Source organism: Paroedura picta, chromosome 4 (assembly GCF_049243985.1).
Source record: "Paroedura picta isolate Pp20150507F chromosome 4, Ppicta_v3.0, whole genome shotgun sequence".
Classification (NCBI taxonomy): Eukaryota; Metazoa; Chordata; class Lepidosauria; order Squamata; family Gekkonidae; genus Paroedura; species Paroedura picta.
Genome location: NC_135372.1, coordinates 101714419 through 101741925, shown reverse-complemented (window position 1 = coordinate 101741925; position 27507 = coordinate 101714419). Strand labels below are relative to the sequence as shown.

General features: G+C 42.6%; 1 protein-coding gene across 1 annotated transcript; it reads left to right on the top strand.

The window, feature by feature from the left end:
- Positions 1–5468: 5468 nt before the first annotated feature.
- PM20D1 (peptidase M20 domain containing 1) lies at positions 5469–27188 on the top strand. The gene is made up of 13 exons (XM_077334764.1): positions 5469–6056; positions 10465–10551; positions 11865–12100; positions 13230–13316; positions 14165–14298; positions 15270–15389; positions 16969–17044; positions 17497–17558; positions 17838–17916; positions 21354–21425; positions 22905–23073; positions 23629–23728; positions 25181–27188. The coding sequence occupies exons 1-13, from the start codon at positions 5756–5758 to the stop codon at positions 25308–25310; spliced, it is 1653 nt and encodes a 550-aa protein (XP_077190879.1). The 5' UTR covers positions 5469–5755; the 3' UTR covers positions 25311–27188.
- The last annotated feature ends 319 nt before the right edge of the window (positions 27189–27507 follow it).

Here is a 27507-nt window from a genome sequence, read left to right as displayed (position 1 = left end):
TGTTTAATGTAGTAGGTTTGGAACTTTTAAAATACATGGTTTTGAAGGTGAAACAAAGTTTTTGTTTTATTGCTTAAAACAATCAATAAAAAAACAAGAAAAAGTTAAAACTAGTTCCTAGGAGCATGACTAACACTTCTGTAATAGTTCCCTGTGCAACTGTTTCAAACATCATCGTCTGGGACACTGTGCATAGTGAGTAACATACTCCCCTACTAACTCCCATAACCCCCATCCATCTTCAGAGACAATTTCTAAAAATTCCTGTTTGAAAATCTTTCATCTAGCTGTGAAAATACCCACTATTGTCAATACGAACATTTTTAAAAGAAAACAAAAACAAACAGTATCCAACTTGAATGGTGAACAGTAGCATACTCTCCTCATACCCAACTCAGTTGACCACTACCTAAAGAAAATCTCTCACATTTTTCAGCAGAGGAGGGGGGAGTAGGGCTGCCAGCTGTAGGTTGGAAAACTCCTGATTTGTGGATGGAGCCTGGGGACGACAGGGACCTCAGTGGGGTACAATGTCAGAAAGTCTGCCCTCCAAAGTTGCCATTTTCACCAGGGGAACTGATCTTTGTTGACTAATGATGAGCAGTAATTCTGAGGAATTCCCCAGGTTCTCCCCCCCCCCCCCCAGCATCCCTACCTCATCTGCAATATTAGTCAGGATTCAGGTGGGCAGCTGTACTGGTCTGAAGTAGCAGAACAAAATGTGGATATACTAGCACCTTTAAGACCAATAAAGATTTATTAAAGGAGTGAGCTTTTGTGTGCATGCGCACACTTTCTCAAACAATGACACAGGAATAATGAGAGTACAGATGTAAGGAGAGAGTAAATTAGCCGTAATTAGTAAAATAACATCATTAAGATATCCAACAAATATGCAGCATAATGAAGAACAAATAATGTCATGCTAGAATAACAAACTGAGTTTATCTTTGGGTTCAATTCCAATTCACAAAATATAAAGGGAATAAACATGCTAGCCCCATGGTAGCTTCCAAGCATGGAAGCTTCCCCACAAGTGACAAGCTGTGCTGAGATTGGTCTCCTGTTACATTACATACTTCATTACATTAACTCACAATCCCAAATGAAATAAAATGAAGAGGGAATTGTAAGGAATGCAGATATAAGAGATGAATGAGTTTAGTGAGATAAGAAACCAATATCCCTGTTGAGTCTTGTTTTGAGTCTTGTTTTGAGTCTTGTTTTGAGTATTTGAGCAATTTCCCTTTCCAGAACATTCATTGAGGGACCTCAAAGTAGCTGTTTGAGTGTAAAACTTCAAGAACAAATTGGAAAAGGAAACTGCTGAGATGCAAGTTATTATAACACTCATTACAACAGAATCCCCAGGTTTACAGACCTTGAATTCAGGACCAGGCTAGAGGGGAAAGCGGTTTAAGCCTTGCCTTCATGCCTTTTTCCAGACCTGAAATAATTTTCAGAGTTGTTACTTATACCATTGGAGTAATGATCCAAATCAGATCCACACACACTTGCTGAATAGTCATTTATTTAATTCATATATACCCCACCTTTCTTATAATGGGGACTCATTTTATCCTCACCACAACCCTGTGAGGCAGGTTAGGCTGAGAGTTTGAGACCTGCCCAAAAGTAACTAAGCAAGCTTTCCGCACTGGGCTGCAGGCTGGAGACTGAGCCAGGGCAGGTGGCCCTGCCACTTCCTATTCCTGCACAGGGTGTATTTGGCCCGGTGCACCTCGTCCGCCTTGGATTTGTGCGGAAATGGTACCAGATACTCATAGAGTAACAGATACTCTATCTATTGCACCACACTGGTTCTCTAATCTGAGAGGAAATCCCATTGCAAATGTGTATAGGATTAGACAGAGCTAATTCGCTTTCTACCACTCTACCACTCTAATGGCAGAAAGTGAAGAGGAATTAAAGAGCCTGTTGATGCGGGTGAAGGAGGAGAGTGCAAAAGTTGGCTTGAAACTCAACATCAAGAAAACAAAGATAATGGCATCTGGCCCTCTCAATTCCTGGCAAATAGATGGGGAAGAAATGGAGATAGTGACAGATTTTATTTTCCAGGGCTACAAGATCACTGCAGATGGGGACTGCAGCAAAGAAATTAAAAGACGCTTGCTCCTGGGGAGGAAAGCTATGGCAAATCTAGACAGCATCCTAAAAAACAGAGATATCACCCTGCCAACAAAAGTGCGTTTAGTCAAGGCTATGGTATTCCCAGTTGCAATGTATGGCTGCGAAAGTTGGACCATAAGGAAGGCCGAGCGTCAAAGAATTGAGGCTTTTGAACTCTGGTGCTGGAGAAGACTCTTGCGAGTCCCTTGGACTGCAAGGCGAACAAACCGGTCAAGTCCTAGAGGAGATCAGCCCTGACTGCTCCTTAGGCCAGATCCTGAAGATGAAACTCAAATACTTTGGCCACCTCATGAGAAGGAAGGACTCCCTGGAGAAGAGCCTAATTCTGGGAGCGATTGAGGGCAAAAGAAGGGGATGACAGAGAATGAGGTGGCTGGATGGAGTCACTGAAGCAGTCGGTGCAAACTTAAATGGACTCCGGGGAATGGTAGAGGACAGGAAGGCCTGGAGGATCATTGTCCATGGGGTCATGATGGGTTGGACACGACTTCGCACCTAACAACAACAAATTCGCTTTCAGGAAGGGAAAGCAGCATGGTATAGTCCAATCTTGTCAGATTGCAGAAGCTAAGCAGGGTCAGTATTTGGAAGGGAGACTGCCAAGGAAGACTGCGGAGGTGGCCAATGCCAAACCACCTCTGCCTCTCACTTGCCTTGGTAGACCCTTGCTGGGGTCACCATATATCAGCTTTGACTTCACAGCACGTTTTACATACACGCACAATTTGTTTCCAGCTCTCTACACTAACATATACCACTTCTTTGTACAAATGCGCCCTGAAGAGATCTTTCGTGCTGGACAGAGACTAACCCAATCAGTACAAAGTTTCCTAAATCGTCATTAACATATTGTAACATATCGCTGGTGATCAAATTCCAAATACTCCTTTAAGCATATTACAGCAAGCACACAAATACAAAACAGTCTTGTGGCACCTTAAAGTCTAATGTTCATTATGATATAAACTTTCTGGACAAAGTCCACTTCAGCAGACATATGAGGTGTGCCCTTAGATAGCAGACACGCGCACACACACAGGTCTTTTACCACATATTATCACATGAACACATTCCGTTCCTTGTAAACATTTTAGGTGGTTCTGTTCTACATCTGTTTGCTCTGCTCAGATATTCCTTTTCTGCATTTAGCTGCCTGCAAATTTGCAATGAAAATCCTCACGGATACCGAGCCACAGAAAGCTTTTAATTTCCTAGATCTTCCCATACACATTCAAGGGTGGTTCTTTTCAGTCTTCCCTCTGCCACTGTTCACAAACATCAGCAGAAGAAGATGAAGAGCTGGTTTATATACCTGCTTTTCTCTACCTGAAGGAGCCTAAAGCTGTTTAGAAACATCTTTCCCTTCCTCTTCCCACAACAGGCACCCTGCTAAGTAGGTGGGGCTGAGAGAGCTCAGATTTTTATTTATAATTTAATTTCTAAACTGCCCCTCCCTGCAAGTGAGCTCTAGGCAGGTTACAACATAAATTTGTTAAAACCATTTCAATAAAAACATGATGAAACAGTAAAAAAAATTGAGGGAGCTTCACCATTTGTGTTATCACCATTGTCTAGCTGAGTTTTCTGGTTATTCTTAATGGTGAGATGTTCCCTGGGGTGAGGGGAAAGCCCAAAGTATGGAGAGGGATACGAAGAAAGGAAGGAGGCCCATAGTTGTCATTCTGGCCTCAACAGTAGGCATAGTAGAAGAGTGCCATTTTACAAGTCCTGTCGAACTTTGGTAGCTCCATGAGGACTCTGGATCTCTACTGGCAGCTCATTCCACCAGATAGGAGCCAAGGCCAGTCGGATCTTTCTGGGGCCAGGGACCTCCAGCGAGCTGGTATTTGCAGAGTGCAAACGTCTTTGGAGAACATATTGGGAAAGGTAGTCTCTCATATACCCAGGGTCCAAATCGCATAAGGCCTTAAAAGTTAGTATCAGCACCTTAAACCTGATCTGGAACTCTCCCAGTAGGCAATGTAGAATGGCAGGTGGAATATAGGCCCTCTATGGGGTTCTCGTTATGAGCAGCCACATTTTACACAAGTTGTATTTTCTGAATCAGTCAAGGATAGGCCCTTGTAGAATAAGTTACAGATAGAACTGCTCTGTAAGAACATCTCAGAGAGAACTGTGACTGGCCCAAGGTCACCCAGCTGGCTGCATGCGGAGGAGTGAGGAACCAAACCCAGTTCTCCAGATTAGAGGCTGCTGCTCTTTAACCACTATACCACACTGGCTCTCAAGATAATGCCCTCCATTAATAAAGAACAACCAATTCTGATGGTCCCAGACCACAGTTCCCCTGTCCCACTGCTATTAAGCAGCAAATCCACTGATTATCCCGCCCTTCCCCTGCACCCAAAACTCCAAGTTCTCCCTCATAAATTTAGATTTCCCCCTCTCAAACATCATATTGACAGGAAGAAACTGCTAATTATTACTGGCAGTCAAGTGGGTAGCTGTGTTGGTCTGTAGCAGCAGAACAAATTTAGAGTCCAGTGTCACCTCTTAAGACCAACAAAGTTTTATTCAAGGTATGAGCTTTCATTTGCACGCACAATTCCTCAGATCCAATATGATGAAATGGAAGTAATCAGTTCATAACGTATATGCAAGTGTGAAGGTAAATTAACATACAGCATAATACAAATGGTTAACAGATATACCAGAGATAAATGGGGGAAAACAGCAATTTGATTAATTTACCCTCACATTTGCTTATAAGTGATGAACTGTTTACTTCCAATTCATCATATTGTACCCGGGGAAGTGTGTGTGTGCACACAAAAGCTCATACCGTGAATAAAACTTTGTTGGTCTTAAAGGTGCCACTGGACTCTAAATTTGTTTTATTACTGGCATTGTAATTCAAACAAATTTTAAGGCAACTGCAGCAGCTATAACTATACTGCTCAGAAGTAATAGACCAAGACCACTACAATGAACAGGGTCACTACTGTCAACCTCCAAGTGTGGCCTGGAGTTCTGTACTTAAGATCAGTTCCTCCAAAATCCTTCCTGCCCCAAATCTCTAGGACTTTCCCAACCCAGAGCTGGCAAGCCTAATAACAAGAATCAACTGGAACAGTAATACAACGACAGTGCACAACACAACCATTCTGCTTCTATTGCAGAGAGGGAAAGGGGCACAATAGATCAACTCGTGGAAAAACTGGAGATGTAATCCGGAGAGAACGTGAAAAACGGCGGATTGTTATTAATATATGGAGAAGTCATCCTAAATCTAGGAAAGGAATTCTGTAATATTCAGGAAATTGCTTTGTCCGTTAAATGTCGTAACAGTTTCTATTGGGCCTTCGTAAGACGCACGCCTGTAGCCCGATATTATCCATATTTACTTGGCAGTAAGTCCCATTTTATTCAATGCAACTTACTTCCAAGTAACCCGTACCCAGGATTCCACGGCCGCTGCCGTGCTAAGCAGCCGGCTCCATTTAAAGCGGAAGTCAAGCCTTGCGTATCCCTGTGGCGAACAACCAGTTGCTATACCAAAGTTTGCGTCCAGTGAGACTGGACTCGAACTTTGTTCTGCTGCTTCAGACCAACACGGCTACCCGCTCGACTCTCAGCTCCTTTAATGATTTGCAAAAAGAGGAACGCGGCTGGCAAAGCCTCCAGCGGCGGCGGTCAGAGTGCGAAGTCAGCAGCAGAGCGCAGTAAAATGGCGGCGCTCAGCCCCCGGCTGCGAAGGCCGTTTTGCGTGGCTCTCCTGGGTCTGTGCGCGGTGACAGCCGTCCTCTTGATCGTGCTGCTGGCTCGAACTTATTCCATGAAGCCCGCCGTGCCGCCGCCGGGGATACGGGCACAGAGAGGGGAGCGGCGCGTCGAGGCTGCGTTTAGCCCCCAGGAGCGACGGGACCTGAAAGAAGCACTGAAAGGTAACCGGAGGGGGTGGGGAAGGCGCATCCCCTCAACGCCGCCGTCCGGCTGAAACCGGCGCCACAGCCTCCGGCCACTTGTGCACGGGTCGCCTCGCCATTCGTTGTCTTCCTACGTGAGAACGCGCATGGTCGAAAACGAAAACTCGTGTGAAGAAGGAGGGTGGCCAACTTCGCAAAGCTTGGTCACTAGTGCAGGAATCCAAAGATGTTGGTAATAATAATAAGCTTTAAAAGTGCCCCCACATCGTTTTCATTCAGTTGCCATAACTGAATGCGAATTAAATCAGAGCCCAGTAGTTGTTTCTCTTGCCTCGGAAGTGTTGTGCTCATTGGTTTGGATTTATTCTCTGAATTTGGGCTAGTCTCATTTTCCCCCTGTAAAACGGGTTTGCCAGCTCTGAGTTGGGAAAATCCTCCAGATTGGGGGGAGACCTGGAGATGGTGGAGTTTGGGGGCGATTTCATTGGGGTATAATGCCATAGTCTATCCTCCAAAGCTACCCTCTGGAAATCAGTTGAATTCCAGGAGCCTGCCAGGTACCACCTGGAGGGGTGGCTGCCCTAAAAATAGGTTAGGGTCTGTCTTTTAAATATTTTGTTACTTGCAGATTGTGTCTTTTACAGCAGTGGTTCCCAACCTTTTTATCACCAGGGACCACTCAAGGCTTGACAATTTTACTGAGGCCCGGTGTGGGGGGGTAGTTTACTCCTCTACTCTCAACCACTGCCCTAACGCTCTCTGATCGCTATGTTAATGTTTAAACATCCCTTCAAAATAAGATACAGACACGCCAGAACAATTAACATAAGGAACATTTTATTTTAATGGAAATTTTAACTCATGACAATGACAAATCAATGGGAACCCTGAGCTTGTTTCTCTGCAACGAGATAGTCCCATCTGAGAGTGATGGGAGACAATGACATCTGAAGTGTGTTGTAAAGGGCCGGGGGGGGGGGCGTCCTTCGCGGCCCACCTCCAATTAGTCAAAGGACCACATGTGGTCTGCGGCCCACAGGTTGGGGATCTCCATTTTACAGGTTATGTAAATAGAATTTACATGGATTCTCCTGAATTTACAGGTAGCGTGGCTCTAAATGGGGAAACAATAGCACCATTCCCATCTACCTCTCTTCCTCCTCCTCTTTCATCTGTGCATGCATGCACCTTTGCTCTGGACAGGAAAAGAACATGCTATTTTCCCTGTGCATCAGACAAACAAACAATAATTAGAGTTGCCAGGTTTCCCTGCAAGCCCAGTCATTGCCTGCTGGTATCAGAACCACTGGCAGGAGGAAAGTGTGTGTGGGGGGATGGGATTCCAGCACACAAACTAAGGATGCCAGTCCCCAGGTGGGATCTGGGGATTCCCTGGTTTTACAGATCAGTTCCCCTGGAGAAAATGGCTGCTTTGGAGGGTGGACACCATTGCATGATATCCACTGAGGTCTTGTCCCACCCCAAATCCCACCCACTCCCGATTCCATCCCCAGAGTCTCCAGGTATTTCCCAACCCAGAGCTGGCAATCCTAATACAAACTTGAAGTGATGTCATGATAGGGGCACACTAGAATTTGCCAAGAACTCTGTGGTTTAACCAGAGTTTTTGTGAATACTAGAGCCTCCCCCAATTATGACATCACAACCAGTTTTTGACAGAAGTGACATCAGCACACCTGAGTGATGCTGGTGTACTATATTGCCCCAATGATCCTATGGATTGAAGGCTTTGATTGAAGGCTTTGATTAGGCAACCCTAGAAAATAGAACTGTATATTTTCCCTCACAGAGTGAGTTATGCAGGTGAGCTTTGGAAATACAGAATCTGAAAAGTTTCCCCACCTGAGCACTACAGACCTTCTCTTGGCACCGGTTGCCATTTTGTGACTCACCCCACACACCAAGCTACCATATTGTGACTAGTAGGTCCAAAATAGTGTCTATAAACCTAAAGTCTACCTTCCCTTTCACCAGCTATGATTAAAACATCTTTAAAGATTTTAAACTGATCTTTACAAGTGTATTGATAAAATATGCAGCCTTGTATAGAATCATAGAATCCTAAAGTTGGAAGGGGCCATGCAGCCCCATCTAGTCCAATCCTTTGCTCAAGGCAAGGCCTGTTGATTGATACAAAGTCTTTTTAGTAAATCAGTGCATTGAGACAATAAATATTGAAGGGAGTTGTGAGCCAGTGTTCTCACAGGATGCAAACACACGTTTGTTATTATACAAAATATATTTATCTCATGTGAAATGTCCCAACATTTAAGATCAGCAATTTACATATCAATATAGTTATTGCAAATTAGTTCCTCTAAATTTCTGTTTTTCATTTTAACAACCTTTCTTGCTAAGATGCAAAAGGAAAAATATATCTTAAACAAAAAGAACTAGAATCTTAGTTGGTTTTTAAAAGAAAACTGGGGCTAGAAGATAGTTTTATTTGTTTGTTTGTTTGTTTTGTTACATTTATATACCACCCTCACTTGAGGCTCAGGGCGGTTTACATGGAACGTAAATATTTATACATTGAACTCAGTTTTGTCAGTAAACTAGACTATAAAATAATAATGGTAACAATAACAGTAGTAACAGAAGATAACAGTTTAACAGAATAGTAATCAAACAGGTCCATGGAGTAGATTCAGATACATGGATTCCATGTATCTGAATCTACTCCATGGACCTGTTTGATTACTATTCCAGGGAGTGAGGTTCAGGGGCCCAGTATGTATTGCTGATTCCGGATGACCTGAGCCAAATGTCTGGCGGAGGAGCTCCCTTTTGCTTTAATTCCATCAGGGCCCTGATCTCCTCTGGGAGCTCATTCCACCAGTTAGAGGCCAGGACAGGGAAGTATCTGGTCCTGGTTAAGGTCAGACGGGCTTCATTTGGGCCAGAGATCACTAGCCACTTGGCGATGGCAGAGCACAAGGCTCTTTGTAGGAACCAATAAGGATATCTTATTTTCCTTTCCCCAACTATTTCCTCTTTTCCCCCCAACTATTTCCGTATTTCCCTCAAAGTTGCTCCTTTTCCCCTGCTTCCTTCTCACCTTCCAGCTCACCAGACTATCTGACTTTATCTCTCTGTGTCTCTTTATCTGAGTGTCTTCATCTTTCCTTCTTGCCTTCTCCCTACCAGCCTGATTTTGTGCAAAGTCTGGTACAGTTGCATGGTACCAGCCTGGTTGTACCTAGTTTAATGGTAAATAAGCCTGCAGGTTCTTACAGGGGCATCTCACTTTCCCCCTTATTTCCCTCTCTACACAATTTATATTTGCCCCATATACTCTCTTTCCTCTGCTTCTCTCCCTCCTTCCCAGCCAACCTATGTTTATCTGCTCCCACATCTTCAATTCTAGTTATTTATTACTGTGTATTGATTTCATTTACTTTCTCCCCAATGGGGACCAATCCTTCTCCCGTTTTATCCTTACAACAGCCCTCTGAAGTAGTTTAGGTATGTGACTGCCCCAAAGTCACAGTGAGCTTTTATGTAAGAGTATGCTTCAGGAGGCACAGAATGTTGAGTGGCAGTTAAAGGAAATGCAAAAGGAGAGATTTGCCTGACTGAATTCTTCTTATAGCTACCTGGAGGGATGGGGAGAGAGATAGTAAGCATTTAAACCACTCCTCATCAGCATGGCTTCTCCCTCCCAGCTTCAAGCTGTGGTCAGTTACCCTAGTTGCCATGTAAAATCAGGGTGTTGATACAGTGGAAGGATCTTCATGTATTTATTCATGTGTAACTCTGGGAGTGACAGTGACCATTTATTTTTCACTGGAGAGCCAGTATGGCATAGTGTTTAGAGCAGCCTTTCTCAACTTGTTTACTATTGAGAAACCCCTGAAACATTCTTCAGGCTGTGAGAAACCCAGGGTTGTGCGTGGCGGTGTCCAAATCGGGTGTTCCAAGCCGCCAGCGCCATGCCTATTTGGATGCCGCTGCGCACAACCCTACCCAGAAGTAATACAATTGTGCGGAATATAGTTAGGAAGCATAGCTATGTACATGCCCATCCAAGGCCCAGCATTTGGCCATTTTGGGAGGGGGGATGATATCACCATATATGAGCATAGTCCACAGGTTGGGAACCACGGCTTCAATGATTTAAATATTTTCTAGGAGTCTGGCTCTGATGATGTAATCGGGCCAGGAAACATGCTTATAGCAACCAGCCAGCAAATAACGGGGAGAGTTTGTTTCTCAGTGGATTCTATTCTAATGTCATTGGATTCTCAATATAAAATTTGTGCGCTAATTTTTCAACCATTCTTCCATTTTTACAATGTCTATATTGGCAGGAACTTCCTTTAGACAGTATTAGCTTCTGTAGGTTCTGTGTTTTCCGCTCATTGCTCTGGCAAACATGGTAAAATGTCTTCTTGTATATTGTAAGGTGCCATCAGGCTGCAAACAGTTTCTTTCGCGCCAGATGACCAGAATACAACAGCCCTGGCAGAGTTTGGGCCTTATATCCGTAAAGGTACTTTAATATGCATTGTTGCTTTTAACAAGGAGGTGGGAATTTTCTACACTGAAATTTGATAAAATATAGAGTTTGGGCTCTGGAACCGAAACACTACACACACAAATGTAGAAGAGAGCAGAGCTTAAGTAACTGAAGCAGGCCTGGAATGCTAGAAAAGAAGACCTCTGACATAAAATTAATCACTATGTGATTAAGCTTATAAAACACCCCAAAAGCTTTTAGTCTCAGACTGGTTCGCAGATCTGTCTGCATTGCAAGAGTTTCTGTTGGGTCACTATTGATGCTTCAGCACTTGAGTCTTGGATCCAACGTAACACGTTGAACAGTTATGGGCATATGATGTAGTAGTGCCAAACAGGGTAAACCTTGGATTCAGATTTCATTTCATCTGAGAACTTGCAAGGTGATCACAGGAGAGCTATTTTCTTTCCCTCTCAACCCCATTTTCAATATTGGCCTACTCTGTATGGGTACACTAAGGAGTGATGAGCTTTCATGGTTTGGAGGATTGGGAATGTGACACAGATGCACGTATGCCCTCCTTCTTCCTCCTTTCTCATCCTCTGTTTCTCTCTCTGACTTTCTACTACAGACAGAATCCAAACCCTGGCTTCCAATTTTGTTTCAGAATGGCCAACTGGAATCATATTTTACCAGTTGGAATGCAGTGGCAAAATGTGGTTTGTCTGGGCTAGTAAAGGGGACAAGGGAGAGTGAGGAAGATGTGAGCCCAAAGCATGTGAGCTCATGACTCAGGCCAAATAGCAAATGGTTTGATTGTTTCATCCAAACTAGGACAAAGTTGTCTATAAATGCATGAACTGCTACATGTGATTTTCAGTTGTTGTTCAGAAAAGGCTCTTCGTTTAGTATTGGTTTGGTCCTAACTATTTTAAATCTTGTTATTTTTATTGTCTGTTCAATAATTGTCAGATAGGTAATATTGCTAAGAATTTTTTAACAAAGTGAGATGCACTTGTAATGTTATACAATAAACATCTATTGACTTTTCTAGTTTTTATATACATATCAAGAGAAAAGACAGCATCTCTGTGAGTGCAGGGGATTTTATGCTTCAGAATATCTTCCAAATATGTTTTTTTTTGGGGGGGGGGGAATGAATGTATTATCACTTTGAGAGACCTGTAGGTTATTCATTTCCTCATCCTTCTAATTCATCACAATTCTCTGAAATATACTAAGCTTTACTGTATTTTCCATGGTGTTTCCACTGATTCCAGCACTTCCAAGTCAGTAGTAAACATCTAATTTCTTTCCCACCTTTACCCCGTTTTTCCTTCTTGAAGTCTTCCCTGCAGTGTTCTCTGCCCCATTCATTCAACATGAAGTTATTGGAGAATATAGCCACCTATTCACTATCCAGGGCTCTGACCCTCAGCTTCAACCCTACATGCTGATTGCACATATAGATGTAGTTCCAGCCTCCCCCACAGGATGGGATGTTGATGACCCTTTCTCTGCTGAGGAACGTGATGGGTTTATCTACGGACGAGGGACGCTGGATAACAAAAATTCCGTTATGGTATGTTTTGACATCATTCCTAGGGCAATTATGCATTCATTGTTTTTCAGCAGAGTCAGATGCTGTTAAATTGCCTATTTTTAAAATGTCCCTTTTTAAAACATGTGTTTTGGGGAGGTTTGCATACCATAATATATAGAAGTAAAGGATTATGCATTTGAGAGGGACTTCCTCAAGTGAGTGCTTCATTCATTGTACTCAGAGCTCATTGGTATGCTGTGGTCAGCAGCAATGCCACCTGACCGACACATGCTGCTGGCAAAACCTCATGGGAATCATAGTTCACAGGTTTTCATTCAGCCATTGGTGTAAGACAGCTTGGGAGGAGACAGAACACATGGTAACATGTATGCATGCCACAAACAGCGTCCCTGGAACCAGCTTACAGGATAGAATTGTAGCAAGTCAAGTTTACACTTTTTGTGAGTTTTCCTGTTGTACATAACTGACCCTAGTTTGGGAGGTGTTTGGGAGTTAACAACAAAGTTAGATGTGCCACAAGAATAATGGTCTACCAGCTGCTTTGTGTACTTAAGAATGAAAATAGATCAAAGGTAAATAGGAGCATACAGTAATTTCAGAAACTACTTTTTAAAATTTTGCTGGCTGTATTTTGCTGCACTTTTACTGATTTCTTGCAGAACATATTGTGGCTGAAGCTCTTTTAATTACCATGCCTGCTCAACACCCACTCAGGTTACCAGTCTCTTCCTTACATACTAGTCATTAAGCATGCCTTTGCACATCTCACAGAAATTAGTCCTTATGCAGTCATTTGAAGTGTATTGAACTCTGTGTGTATGAACTGTGCTTTAGACACATGAACACATGAAGCTGCCTTATATTGAGTCAGACCACTGGTCCATCAAGGTCAATATTGTCTACTCTGACTGGCAGCAGCTCCCCAGAGTCTCAGGCAGAGGTCTATCATATCACCTGCTACCTGATCATTTTAACAGGAGATGCTGGGGACTGAGCCCTGGACCGTCTACATGTCAAGGAAATGTTCTACCACTGAGCCATAGCCCCTCTTCCTTTCCACTTAGCTTGTTGCTCCCAGTATGAGGGATGTTCCATAGCCATGTTGCAAAATGGTTCTGACATTGAACATTTTGTTTTTGTTCCTCAGGGGATTCTGCACGCTCTAGAGTTCTTACTGAGACGAAATTATAGGCCTCGCAGGTCTTTCTATATTGGCCTTGGGCATGATGAAGAGGTATTCTGTTATGTCTTTGTCATTGTATCTCTATGTATTTAGATTTATTTTTCACCAGAGGCCAAAACAATAAACTCCAACATGGAATCTGATGGCCTGCATTATTAGTGAACAAGTAGGTCAGCTTGCTACTCTTTTGCTTGAAGATGCTTCATTGTTTTCTGCTGTCCTAAAGTATCTTCCATAAGCAGAACTAGATGCTTATTTGCTGCTTGCCTCTCAGCAATGTGGAAATTTGGGTTTTGCTGAGCAACTGTTTGTCCTGCTGCAGTGAACATATTGGTCCTTTTTTATTTAGATTTAGATTTCTATACTGCCACTCCTCAGTAGCTTGTGGTGGTTAACAGCTCTCAACAATAAAAACCCTATAAAACAATCATTAACATTCCCCAGTTGCAAAGCCCCTGACAGTGAAAAATTCCCTCCACCCCCTGGCTCAACAGACCTTCTAGGGCTAAGCCTTACACGTGAATGTAGCAAAGACTTCATTAGGGAAGAGGTATAATGAACAATGAGTTTATGAATTCATCATTAGAGAGAGCAGTACACTCACTGAGTTACATTTCCTTATGCTGCTGGAACAAGACCAGCTATTGCAGTGAATATATACTAGTATAGTAGCTGTTACCTGTGCAGGATTATAACTGGATTCCAAAAATAATGTTGTTACAAATGAAATTATGCAAAGCTTGTTGAGCTGCAAACTTCAGTGTTTTGGGATGGAGCAAATAATTCCATGACTCTTGACCTATGTAGGTCCTCCACTAATTGCCCATTGTGGCTGCCTGAGGCAGCATAGTCAGCAAATGGCTTGATTTGCTAAGATAATATTGTTATGGATTTGGCAGGTGGGTGGTGAAAAAGGAGCAGTGAAGATTGCAGCTGAGCTGGAGTCTCGAGGCGTGAAACTTTCTTTCTTGCTTGATGAGGGAATGTTCATTTTAGATGGGGTCATCTCTGGATTAAAGAAGCCAACAGCTATGTAAGTATGGGATGAATATTTGCCCTTATTAATGTTGCCTGTAACTTCTGCTGCTATAAGAGCCTCTCTGTGGGTCTAGTCAGCCAAACAGGTTTCCTCAAAACTGACAAAAAATGCATTACCTGGAACAGGGTTCTACATCCTATGATTCTGGTATTTTCTATGCTAGGAGTAAGACCTGATACATCCTTCTCAGCCTATTCCCTCACTCTACCCAGAAGCCCCATTGAGGCATGGCCAAGTCCACAAGGAGCCAAGAGTGGACTTATTCTTTCCCCTACTGCTCCCCTTTTCTTCCCAAAGGGCTTTGCTTGCTGGCAGTTGATAGTCAAATGGCTGGTTGTCAGAGAGCCAGGTGTTGTAAACAAGCTAGCTGGCAAGTACATCTCCATAAGGCATGTGTGTGGCTCCTTTGGGCATAGTAGGCATCAGGTTTGGCATCAAAGAAGGCAAAAGTTTTCAATTAGCAATAATTATCACCTTCTTTGGAGTTTTAAAATGTGTGCTGTAGCTTATTTCCTTCCGGGAAGTAACCTTATTAACCTTAGGGTTATGAATGCCTGGCCAGATCATTTCAGCAGCCCCTTACAAACCTGGTTTGGCTTTACCACCACAGTCATGCAAGGCATAGCCTTATCCCTTCAGGTAGCTGGTCTGTGTGTAGTCATTACACCTCAGGAATTGCATTGGTTTTCTGGGACTGGGAAAGCTGGAGATGCATTAGCACAGCGTTGTGCTGCACTGCATAACACAACAGGCTTGCAAATTCAGCCCCAGCACCATAAGTACAGCCTGTTGTTAGGCCTAGCTTCTACAGCTTAATTGCTGACTTGTAGCATGTTGTTTTGCCTTTAAAAAAAGAATCAGCCAGAACAATCATATTTGTCTAACTAGAATAGTGGAAAATTCTACTTAGTTGCACCTGGAATCTCATTGCTGGAGTTGTTTTGCTTTTTTTTTAAATTCATCAGAATAGCTGTCACAGAAAAGGGTGCCATTACAGCAGATCTCAGTGTGACAATGGTGCCAGGCCATTCTTCTGCACCACCTAAGAGGACGAGTATTGGTATTCTCTCTGAAGCATTATCCAGGTAAGCAGTTTCCTGAAAGCTAAGGCTGCAGCGTGATACTAGCTCTTTCTGTGTTCATTGAAGTAGGGAGAGCATTCTGTGCCAGATGCAAACAAGGGGCCTTAATATCATGGCCTGGAAAATCCCCCTCCCTTCCCTTATGTCTGACTCCTGCCTGATGAAGAGTTCTGGAGAACTCACTGTGTTGTGTTACTTTGGTCGGTCTCAGTAAACAGATAGCACATGGCTTTCGGTTTGGGATTTTGCTTTGGACAAATGTGGTCACCTCTGTTCCTTGGCATCCTGCTAAGGACCTAGAGACTCACTAAATGCTGTTTTGTCTAGGCATTTCACACATCTTTTATTTTTATTACATGTATTGACATTTTTCTCTCTGCATGTCTAAATGTTAACACTGGGGGAAAAGTATGTACAATTTAACATATTTAAATACTGCGGGAGCACCAAGACAAAGAGTGAAAATATTAGAGAAATTGAAGTGTCTCAAGGGAAAGGAGACATTAAGAGGGCAACCTGGAAGTGTTAGAGAAAAGCTTGATTAACAACAGATATACCAGAAGTAGGAGTGCCAGCCTCCAGGTTGGACCTGGAGATCCCCTGGAATTACAGCTAACCTCCAGACTAGAGATCAGCTCCCCTAGAGAAAATTGATGTTTTGGAGGGTAGACTCTGTGGCATTGTACTCCACTGAGGTCCCAGGCCCCATACCCCCAAAATCCCAGGAGCTCCCCAACCTGGATTTGGCAACCCTAATCCCCAACGTGGCCAGGGAGGACCTGGCAACCCTAACTAAGAAGCGCGAGAATGGCACAGAATTTGAACACGTCTCTTCTGCATAACTAAATTATAGTCCCATGAGTCCTAGATCATGTTACCTTCAGTTTCTGTATGTCACCAGCTAAATGTGTGCTTGTTAATAGTTAAATAAATTCATAGATGTTGTACAGTTCTCTTTAAACATTGACCAGGTCAGCAGTTATGGCATGCCTTTGTCAGAACAGCTCTCTCTTGTTCCCATTCACTGCAAAATTGTTCTGCAGGGGACAAGTAATTCGCCCCAAGAAATGTGCAGTTTTTTGCTACCATAGAGCAGCCACTGTGCAGGTAATAACTAAGTTAAATCTCCCTACTTTGCACACTTCTTTGTCCTTGCATGATGTAGATGGTTTTGATCGTGCGATGGCAACTTTTATTTAGTATTTACTGATTTATTTAGTATATATATATATATATATATTTACCCTGCCTTTCCGCAAAGGAGCTCAAGATGGCACATTGCTTGCTCCCCTCCTTCAGCGTTGGCCTCCTAACAACCCTGTGAGATCGAATAGTCTTGAGAATGTGCAGTTGGCCTGAAGTGACCAAGCAAGATCCTGTGGCAGCAGAGCAGGGATTCAAACCTGGGGCTTCCAAATCCTAATCTGACACTTTGTGCACTTTGCCACGTGGGCATCTTGCATGTTTCTGTCAACTTGTTTTCTGCCCCCCCCCCGCTGTGTATTAGTGTCTGGCTGCTGAATTGAAGGGATGCAGTATTTATTGATTCTCTCCTCCACTCCATTGTATTTTCTTGTTACAGATTGGAGCAGCAACCCATGCCCAATATGTTTGGTAAGGGCCCTGAAATCATGATGTTTGAACAACTGGCCCCTGAGGTAAGTGTTTTCTCTTGTATTCTCTGTTGACCAAGTATGAAATTATCAGTATTGAACAGTTTCGAAGAACAATCCTGTGCAGGTATACCCAGAAGTAAGCTCTGCTTCAGTCAATGGGGCTTACCTCTAGGAAAGTGCTGAAAAGTATGAGCAGCATTTTAGCCTGTATTATTTAACAGCCCTGGTGAATTACTTTTTCTCCGGTACATTGTTCCTTGTGCTGGCAGTTCCCTCCTGCCAACCTCACTTATCCATTTGCTTCCCTTCTCTACACGGACAGCTTGGTCAGGATCATGTACAATATAAGTAACACTTCCTTGAAGTGACACTTATGTGATCTCTTTTAACAATTCTTCTTTTGAATGGCAAACTTTACAGTGTAGAAAATCTTGAAATGTATATCTGGAACCAAGTTTTCTGACATATTTATGCTTTCTCTCCATGCTGTTCAGTTTAGTTTCCCTCTCAATATCATCATGGCAAATCTGTGGCTGTTTGCACCACTTGTTGGCAGGTAAGAAATAATTATACTGCTGAGAGGGTGTTGAGGGTAGAGGCTATAGTATTTCCCTAAGTACAAAATGCTGTAGTTTCATTGTTGGGGGAAAGCTGGTATCTGTCCCAGCACAACCACCTCAGAAGTATAGACTGTATAACTAACAAGAAATGTATCCATTTATTAATTTTATAAAATGTAATATTTGTGGAATGCATGGGCCTTTGTTTAATTCTGATCTGTTGGAATGTTGGTTTTTTTCCCAAGTATTTAAATGCTTTCTAAATCTTTATGCAGGGTTCTTGAGCAAACACCTGCCACTAACGCCATAGTTCGGACCACCACTGCCATCACCATGTTTCATGCAGGAGTCAAGGTACTGTCACATGAATTCTTGTGAAGTTTTAAATTAGTTTAAGAATGACAAAGCCAGCATCCTCAATCACCACTCTTGATACAAAGCAATTTATAGCCCTCATAAGAGAAATTCTCTCCCCAGGCTGTTTTCAGCACATTCACTGCCGTCCTGCTTCCTGAAGCATAGAATGTAAACGGAGTTCTTGATCTCCTGATGATTGACTTGTGGTTGCCAGCAACCTGATTATCTTGGACAAAGGTTCAGAATTGATAACGATGAAGAGTTGGTCCTCGTATGCCGCTTTTCTCTATCCAAAGGAGTCTCAAAGTGGCTTACAACCGCCTTCCCTTTCCTCACAACAGGCACCCTGTGAGGTACGTGGGGCTGAGAGAGCCCTGATATTACTGCTCAGTCAGAACAACTTTATCTGTGCTGTGGCGAGCCCAAGGTCACTCATCTGGATGAATGTGGGGGAGGAGCGGGGAATCAAACCCAGCTCGCCAGATTAGAAGTTGGCGCACTACACCAAGCTGGGACAGAAGTCCATATGAGTCCTCCCCATATGGACTCAGTGGTTCACCGCAGTAAGAACATAAACACAATAAAATTACTATAATAAAATACAATACTAAAATGGTTAAAAGCCTGATATCCCCCCGCGCGCATGCACACACACACACTCTCTCTCTCTCTTAACTGCTTACCTAGACTGGAGATGGCATAGCTAATAAATAGGGGGAGGCAAGGAGGGGGGAGTGGAGGGAGGTCCGTGAAACTTTGAACAGCCCTGGTCTCAACCACAGGAAGAGTGCCGTTTTACAGGCCCTGTGGGACTTTGACAGCTCCGCCAGCGCCCACTCCTGGGTTGGCAGCTCTTTCCACCTGGTTGTACCCAGTGCTGAAAAGACCCTGGCTCTGGTTGGCACCAGGTGAACGTCTTTGGCCCAGAGATAACCAGCAAGTTGGTATTTGACGAACATAATGCTCTCCAGGGAATGGAATTGATTTATAAACATAATCTCAGTTTTGTCATGATTAGAAAAGGATTATAAAGAAGGTTAATCTCTTCTGCAATTAGAAGGAATAGTCATTTTATTCATTATAAAATAAAAATCAAATTATAAATAAATAAAAGTTGAACATCAAGATACCTGAATTTGCATCAACCAGTGTACTCTACAGGGCATTGCAACTCTTCTCAGCCCCCCGGTCAGAATTTCTGTATGATGTTCACATTTTTAAACAACTGTTTATCATAATTGCGCTTAAGATTCTTTAGGTGTATATCTAAAAATGTAGCGTTTGAACAATGGTCATTGAGGGAAAGACATTGAAATGTCTTCCTGCCAATTTGTGTGTGTTGCACATTTATATTTTTATGGATAGATTCTGGAAGATCATATTATGGTAGAAGGCGGGGAGCATAAAAATTTTTCTAGTAACACAATTAAAAATCAGAAGCCCAGAACTTGCCAAAACGGCTTCCATATGACAGTTGTCTGCTGGTCTGATTAATTCACAGGCTTTCTGAAAATGAATTACCAAAAACATTTTTATTCCAAACCTTAGCCGTGACTGGGACACAGAGTTGTGTTAGTTAAATAGTGACACCCAGTGGTGGCGAGGATAATGACATGTTATTTCTGTAATTTTACTAGTATGTTTAAAGCCCAAATTATGCCTGTCTGGGGAAGGCCAGCATTGAGAAGCTACATGTACACAGGACTCTAAGAAGGCACTTTTCACATAACACTATGGTTTTATTCAGAAACAATTAGCATGAAAAAAACCCCACAGAGTGACCTCCCTCTCCCCATCCTTCTCAGCTGTTTGCCTCAATCCTACAAGGTGAGAGAGAGAGCCATAAACAAAACTTGGTTTGGAGCTGCTCCATATTCAGGTATTCTTCCAAGAGATGGAGTGGATTTCAGAATATTACACGTGTGTAGAATAATGTGTGTGAACTGAGGTGCAAACAGTGGGTGGAGTATGCTGTCTTCTGCTCTTCCAGCTGCTTTTCTAGCTGGGGCTGCTTGCGGTATCAGAGCCTGAACCACAGCAGCCATTCCCTCCTGCCACAGAGGAGGTTTTTTTATTTTTAAGAAGATCAACATAAGAATAGTGTTATGCTGATATATCATTGTAACAAGATATGTAACAGGTTCTCGAAATTCTGAGCTTTTGTTTTCTTTAAAAGTAAGCTTTTAGCCTTTTCCTTTGCAGAGATATAAAGGGAAAGGCATATCTCCACCACTGAAAGCACTGAAGACCTATTTTTTAAAATGAAAGCTGGAAATTCAGAGAACCTGTTGTGCCTATTGTTTACAATATTATATTGATATAACAATATTCTAGTGCTGATTTTTTTTTAATTGCAAAAGCCCCCATGGCCTAGAAAAAGGAGGGATGCTGCTGGGGAACTGGGACATGTAAACTACCAGGGAACCTGTCATGTGGAAGCCCTGTTGCCACTGCGCTGTTACAGTAGCAATGGGGAAACCGCATAAGCCTTTCCCTGTGTGGAAACCATAGGTTTTTGCTGCTTTAACACTGTGACAATGTGTATTGGTATCAATACACAAATATCATATTAAAATGCCTGCTTAATGGGTTAATGCTTTATATTTGAAATGATCAGAACTGACAATATCTAATCCATTCTCCTGCAGCAAGAATCACTGTTAGTCCTAAAGATATTGGGAGAGAACACACTTTGTCCATCATGATTTTAATTGAAAACTTCATCTTTGGGGAAGTCTTTGCCCACTCACCTGGGCAAGGTTTCCAAAGGACAGATGCTGCTGCCTTTGCATCTAGAAAGGAAAGAAACCAGTTGTATTTCACATTGTCTGATTCTGAAATAAGGCATGAGCAACTGCCATCTCCCAGTTTTATTACTAGGAAGGTGGGCACAAGCCACAGTGCCAGAAGAACAGGGAAGCCAGTTGTGTGTGCCTTGGGCTCTCCACTGTCCAGCATCTTGACATGGTTTATAGATGAGTGCAAATGAAACTTGAGACTTTGGGGAGCTGTGCCTTCACCCAGCTCAGTCGGTTCACCTCTGCAACTAATGCACTTGTCCCATCTCTCCCTTGCTGGACTGGAAAGAGCAAAGTTGCATTCACTGCTGGAATAATGAGACAGGGAAGAGAACTCAGAAATCTTTATTGGCATAATAAACAGGGAAGAGAGAGGAATCTTGGCCCCTCAGAAGAGAAGGGTAAGGCAGTCTGTGATCGCCTCCTATCTAAATAAGACACAAAGTTGTTTTTGTTCAATAGGTTGCCACAGGTTAGGAGAAGAATCCTGCACGGCCTTAGAAATTACTAGTAACTTGTGAGTCCTTGTTTGGGAGCTACTATCTTAACCAATAATCTTCAGAACTGTGATGTATCATCTCCTGGAGTATATGCTATCCTGCATGTTTACACTTCTTTGTATTTTTTATTCTGTAGTCTAATGTTATTCCACCATCTGCAAATGCAACTGTGAATTTTCGAATCCATCCTGCACAAACTGTTGCTGAGGTACTATGACTATGTGATGAATTGTAACGAATGCTAAGGTTGAAGCATGACAGGCCATGCCAGGGACTGAAATGGACATACTGGAGGAAGGGGCAAGATTATACTGGACAATTGGAACTAGGGAACTTGGGTTCCTGCTGAGTATAGTCCCTGCATAATCTCTAAGAAAAATATAGAGACTCACCTCAGAAGCTAAGCAGCGTTGGCCGTATTTGGATGGATACCAAAGGATACCAGGGTCAGTAAACAGAGGCAGGCAATGGCAAACCAGCTCTGAACATCTCTTGCCTTGTAAACCCTACGGGGTTACCATAACTCCATTGTGATTTGACAGCAGGAGAGAGAGAGACTCTCTGGGGATTTCTCATTGGCACATCCATGGTTGGGTTTCCATTTACTTCACTGTACTTGTGATCTGAAATCCCAAGCTGTTTGGGTAGGTAGAGATGAGGAGCTTATCTCCTTGCTCCTTTCAGAATGCTAAGTAGAGGATGAGGGTATTGGCAATGTGTTTGCAGGCCAGAAGCCCAGATCCTAAGCCTAACATTCTTGCCTGTAGTGATCCTGTTGAGGAGCATGGGGAAAGCAAAGGTTGGCAGGCTCTAGGTGTTAAACATAGGTAAGCATAAAGTTGCCAACTGCTGGAGATCTCCTGGGATTACAACTGATCTCCAGCAATGGCAGCTTTGGAAGTGGGACTCCGGCATTATATCTGTTTACCCTCCCCAAACACTGACAACCTCAGGCCCCTCCCCCTAAATCTCCAGGTATTTCCCACCCCAGAGGTGGCAACTTTAAGCAGCATGCCCCTCACTTCCCTCTTTCTCCACCCCCCCCCCACCCCCAGTTAGGCAATTTGTCATTAGGCTGAGTGGAAGTGTACAAAAAGCAGATTTCTTCCACACAGCCTAACCTACAGAGATATAATTCAGAGTTGGTAGCACATGCTCTCCATTCTTGTTCTATCTTGTTTTGGGTCATCCATTTTCTGTTGAAGAGAAGAGTCAGATTTTTCTGCCTGAAAGTTCCTCCAGCTATTCCTCCTCCTCCTCTCTCTGGTTGCTGGCTCCCTTGTGTTGCTTTGGCTATTGCCATGCGGCTGTCAGGTTGACTACTAGAAGCTATGACAGCGAGGCCAAATTTGGAGACTGTTCTGACATGCTTGTAGAACCATATTGTGAGCATGGCCATATTTGAAGGGTGTCTAAAGGGAGAGGTTTTGAGGCAATGGCCCAGAACTGATTGCCTGGAAAGAACTTTGATCTGTCACTCTACCAGGCCACAGTGCAATGGGAAGGCAGATTTCCAAAGTGAGGCCCCTGAAGGACACCTGCTTGGTTATGTGTCGTTATTTGGAGAACTGTAACTGGAAATCGATTTGCATGTACAATTGATGAAGAGTCTGGAATATTTGCTAATACCCATAATGGAAATTACCTTGCTGCTTTCGTTTATTTGTTTTATTGGGTGTGTTCTTAGGTCCTGGAAATAGTAGACAAAACAATTGATGATAAGAGAGTGAAGATAGAAGCCGTGAGTGCCTTTGATCCACTCCCAGTTAGCCCCTGGGACAACCAGACCTTTGGACCACGGGTTTTCCGTCAGACCATTCTGGATGTTTTCCCAGATGTTGGCAGCGTAGCTCCAGGTAGTGGCAATCATATGATCATTGTTTTCCTCTTCTGTTTCCACTCATCAGTCCCTGCTTACTGTGTTCCCCTCCCCCCTCCCCTGTGCACACCTGACATTTATGAGGAACCAACTGCCTTTCCTCTCCTCTTTTCCATCTTTCTGACCTAAGAACTTTCACCATTTTAATGGTGGCAGAACTAACGAGAGCATCAACAGGAAAGAATAAAACTTGAGTTGAACATATCAGTTCATACCTGTACTCTTTTAGGAATTTGTGGAGCTAGAGGAAAGGCTGTTTTTGCCTTCCAGAAGACTCTCCCCTGTGATGTTAGACTGTTCCTCTTTCAAACTACTATTTTGCAGAGTGTTACATTCCAGTTATTGGGTAAACTTCACCTCTTAAACAAGAAGATGGGCACAATTGTTTTTATAGATGATAAATTTCCTTTCAGTAGGCAAAAGAAAGTTTAAACAAGCACACAAGGATATGAAGCACATTGTTCCTGGCGCCAAGCTACAGGATTGGCTGGGATATTATGTATTAATCTCTCTGCTGCTGATTCTTCTCTAGGCATTTGTATTGGAAATACCGACAGCAGGCACTTCACCAACCTCACAAACGCCATTTACCGCTTTAATCCAGTGGTCTTTAAACCTGATGATATGCCAAGGTACTACATTCTGTTTGCTCTTTCTGGGGAAACACCTGATGGATTTGTTAGGAAAGCAGGACAAGGCATGAGTGAAAGTTCTATTTGCCTAGAGTGTTGGACTATGTCCAAAACTTTGCCCCACTATCACCACAAGAGCACGATCATGTATTTGTCTTTTTTAAAGGCAAACTGGAGTTGAAGCATCTCTTCTAGATTTGAACTAAAACTCTTGCAATGCAATCCTGAGTAGAGTTACACCCTCCTAAGTCCATTGAACTCCCTGGTCTTATAGAAGGGTATAATTCTGTTTAGGATATCACCATGCTGTAATGATCCTTGGACTGATACACAGTGTTGTCCAGCCACCATTATGGCTTAGGTTCCCAAAGAAAATAATCTTTTTCTTCTCTTTTTGAAACAAACTTAATCATTTAGTTAATTCCCTTATGCATTTAGTTTGAATTTGACTATATAGTTATGATTGTTACTACCTTTTTATTAACTTACAGTGGATGAGCAATAGGGTTGTGAGTGTCCTACAAAGTGCAGGGGATTGAACTAGATGACCCAGGAGGTCCCTTCCATTATGATTATATGTGCTTATGTACATTATAAAAGTGCTTATTATGTACATTATAAATGTATTAAGGGCATATCTACACTTCAAATATCAACCAATTTAAATCCTGTTTGACTCTGACTTCTGTCATGACTTCTCCCAAAGAAGTATGGAAATCATAATTTTATGGATGGTCCTAGAATCTAGGAGTTCCTGCCCCACCCTTCCTGAAAATAATGCCAGAAGAAAGTTAGTGGCGACCAGAGATGGGGCCCTAATTGTAGTAGCACTTAGTGTTCAGAATGCTCTCCTCAGAGAAACACACTTGGCCCACTTCCTCCTTTCTTTATGTGGCCAGTGAAAAAAGGTTTATTTTTAAGTCTGCCTTTGATGGAGGAATGGAATAAACGTCATTAGGAAGATGTTGGGTGCTTTGTGTCATTTTAATTAAGTGTATTTTAATCCCCATTGTTTTTGGTTCACTTATTTAGGCATGCTCTTTAGAATTGCAAAGGGAGAGTAAATGTAATTCCTCGTCTGATTTTTCACAAGTCATCTCAAAATTTTCAGCAGCAGCAACAGTTTTCATGCAGTTGGTGCTGGGACTGGGGTTGGAGGGCATGGATTGCAGCAAACGTGCTGAAGCCCAGCAGGTCTGCGTCTGTTTAGTGCCTGTTTAGCCCAGCTCCTGTGGACCTTGTGCTTATGGCTTTGAAATCTTTGACAGAAGAGAGAGGGATATAAATGCTGCAAACTAATAAAGTGCACTGTGCTTGAATGTAGCTGACGCTGGCCTTTCTGTCCTGATCAGGTAGCTAGGCATGCTGAAGCTTGCAGTACTGCTGTGCTCACATTGGTGGCTAATGCATAGGAATTAAAACAGCTTCTTCTCTGTGTGTTTTTCAAATCAGGTTCCACGGGTTGAATGAAAGGATCTCTGTTGAAAGTTTTGAAAAGCAAGTGGAATTTCTTTTCCAGCTGATTCAAAATTCTGATATTGACCAGTCTCCAGAGCCTCATGCAAATGTTCATGAGCTGTAAGAACAAGGAAGTGGGAAGGCTTGTGGGTATTGTCGGGGACTGAAAATGTTTAAAGAAGCTGTGTGCTCCATGTTGCGCTCTGTTTTGGAACTGAATTTATTAGGAATGATGATGACTTACATACAGATTTAAAGAAATGACACTGCAGCACTGCACTACAAGCAGTTATGAAACATACTAAAACCTAAAAGTAGAACAAATTGTTTCAGACTGAAACAGAGGCCTTAAGCTCTATGCTACGTTGTACCTTGCAGTAACTGCAGCCTTGAGAGCCTTAATGCTTACCAGGCAGAACTGCAAAGTGTACAAAAGAAGGGCCCTTAAACTGTTCTTTTAAAAGGAGGGGAGGGCAATGCTTCATAAAGCTGGTCTTCCAGAACCTACAGAAGCTGTTCTGTGGTGAGCTGATAGCAACAGGTAATTGGCTGTATTTGGTGCCAGCCCTTCAGTATTAATTGCCTGCAGTGTGAGCTACTGCACTGCTTTTTATTTTCCAATCCTCTAGGATGCCAGTAAACCAGATTTCACTCCTGCCAAGCATATATTTTCTGGCTGTAATGCTTGCAGTGATTTAATATCTAGAGCTACCATGCATCTTTAAATAATTAATGTTGCTTAAAACACTTCAATTTGGTACAAATATTTCTTCTATACTCTCAAAAAAAAGCTCAAGTAGCTTTGCAACTAGACTTGTATTAAATTTATATGAAATCTTGGTGGGATGGAGAGTGCAGCATAAGTAGGTGGAAGGGGAGAGTTAGACTTCCCCCTCTGCACATTTTCTCCCTCTATTTCTCCTACTAAAGTGGTTACTTCTGATGCCAGAACTTCTCCAGAAGAAAAAAAAACATAGCTGCTATTAACAGTACGGGTTATTTTCCAAAATGTAGCCCATTCTATGGTATCTTGAGCTGCCTGGGAACCTAGCAGATTCTAATTTAAAACAGTATTTTGAGGGAAAAAACTTGACTATGCAAAAATAATTTTACTAATTTCTGCTTAATAAAGGTGCTGGTTAAAGGTTCTAGTTGATAAAGGTGCTAGTTGGGTATTTTTGTGCTTGAAACAGATGTTTCCATTGCTGTTCCTTAGAATCTAGTGGGGCCATGTTGCTGCAATGCAAGACATGCAAATTGCAGCATTTGAGATATTCAATTCCCTAGATTTATTTATTTTTTCCTTGTTCACCAGATTGGTTTGTACAGAGAGCTTTCTTTACATACTCTCCAGCGTCACTTTGTTCTTTGAGGGCAATTTCCCCTCCTGAATGCACTGTAGGTTCTCTCTTCCTTCAGTGGAAGTACACTTGATGGGGGGGGGGGGGAATGATACCCAAGTGGAGTTTGATTGCTTGTAGAACCCCGGGGACTTTTGTTGCTGTTGTTGCTGGGTGCCATTTAGCTGTGTCTCTTCCCTTTACAGCCACCAGGGGACATGCTGCAATAGACATTCCTCAGTTCTGTTTTGTTTGTTTGAGTTTTCTGTTTGCTGAACCTTCTCAAAAGAAGCTTGTTGATTAAATAATTGTTAAGACAGAGAACCTGCATTGGGAGGAGGGAATGCATGTATTTTAATATCACCTTTGCTATTTTGTTCTTCAGTGGTGTTCAAATGTCATGTTTTGGTGCTTGAATAATCCGCTTAAATATTTTTAAAGTTCTTCCCTAGTATTCCTAACATAAATAGTGTGTAAATTGAGCCGGGAGCACTAGAAAATTAGGAAAGCTATGGATAATTACATTGTGATTCTTAGGGTCTGTTTCACACCATTTCATCTTGTATTTGCACTCTGTTATGTGGATGTGAAAGTAATAACTTACAAGGGCTTAAAATAGGTCTTTTGTGTGAATGAAATAAAAAGATTCTGATTATTCTTAATATATGGTGTGTAATCACTGTGGAACTGTTCTGAGATCAGCAATCTGTACATCTGAAGTTTCATAAGAGCTGAGGAGAAAAAAATCCATCAAAACAAAACTACCCTGGAAATAAACAGGATGAACCCACTATTTTCCAGCCAGTTCTGCCTTCCATCCTCATCCTATATTTCTTCCCGTTGACTAAAAATCCATGTTGATTCACTTCCTGGTTCTCGCTCAAACTTAATGGGTCAGCCTGGAAAACAGCCTCAGATAAAATTGTGCCATACAGTTTCTGAAGGCTACTATTGGCAATTGAGAACTAATACCAGGATTGA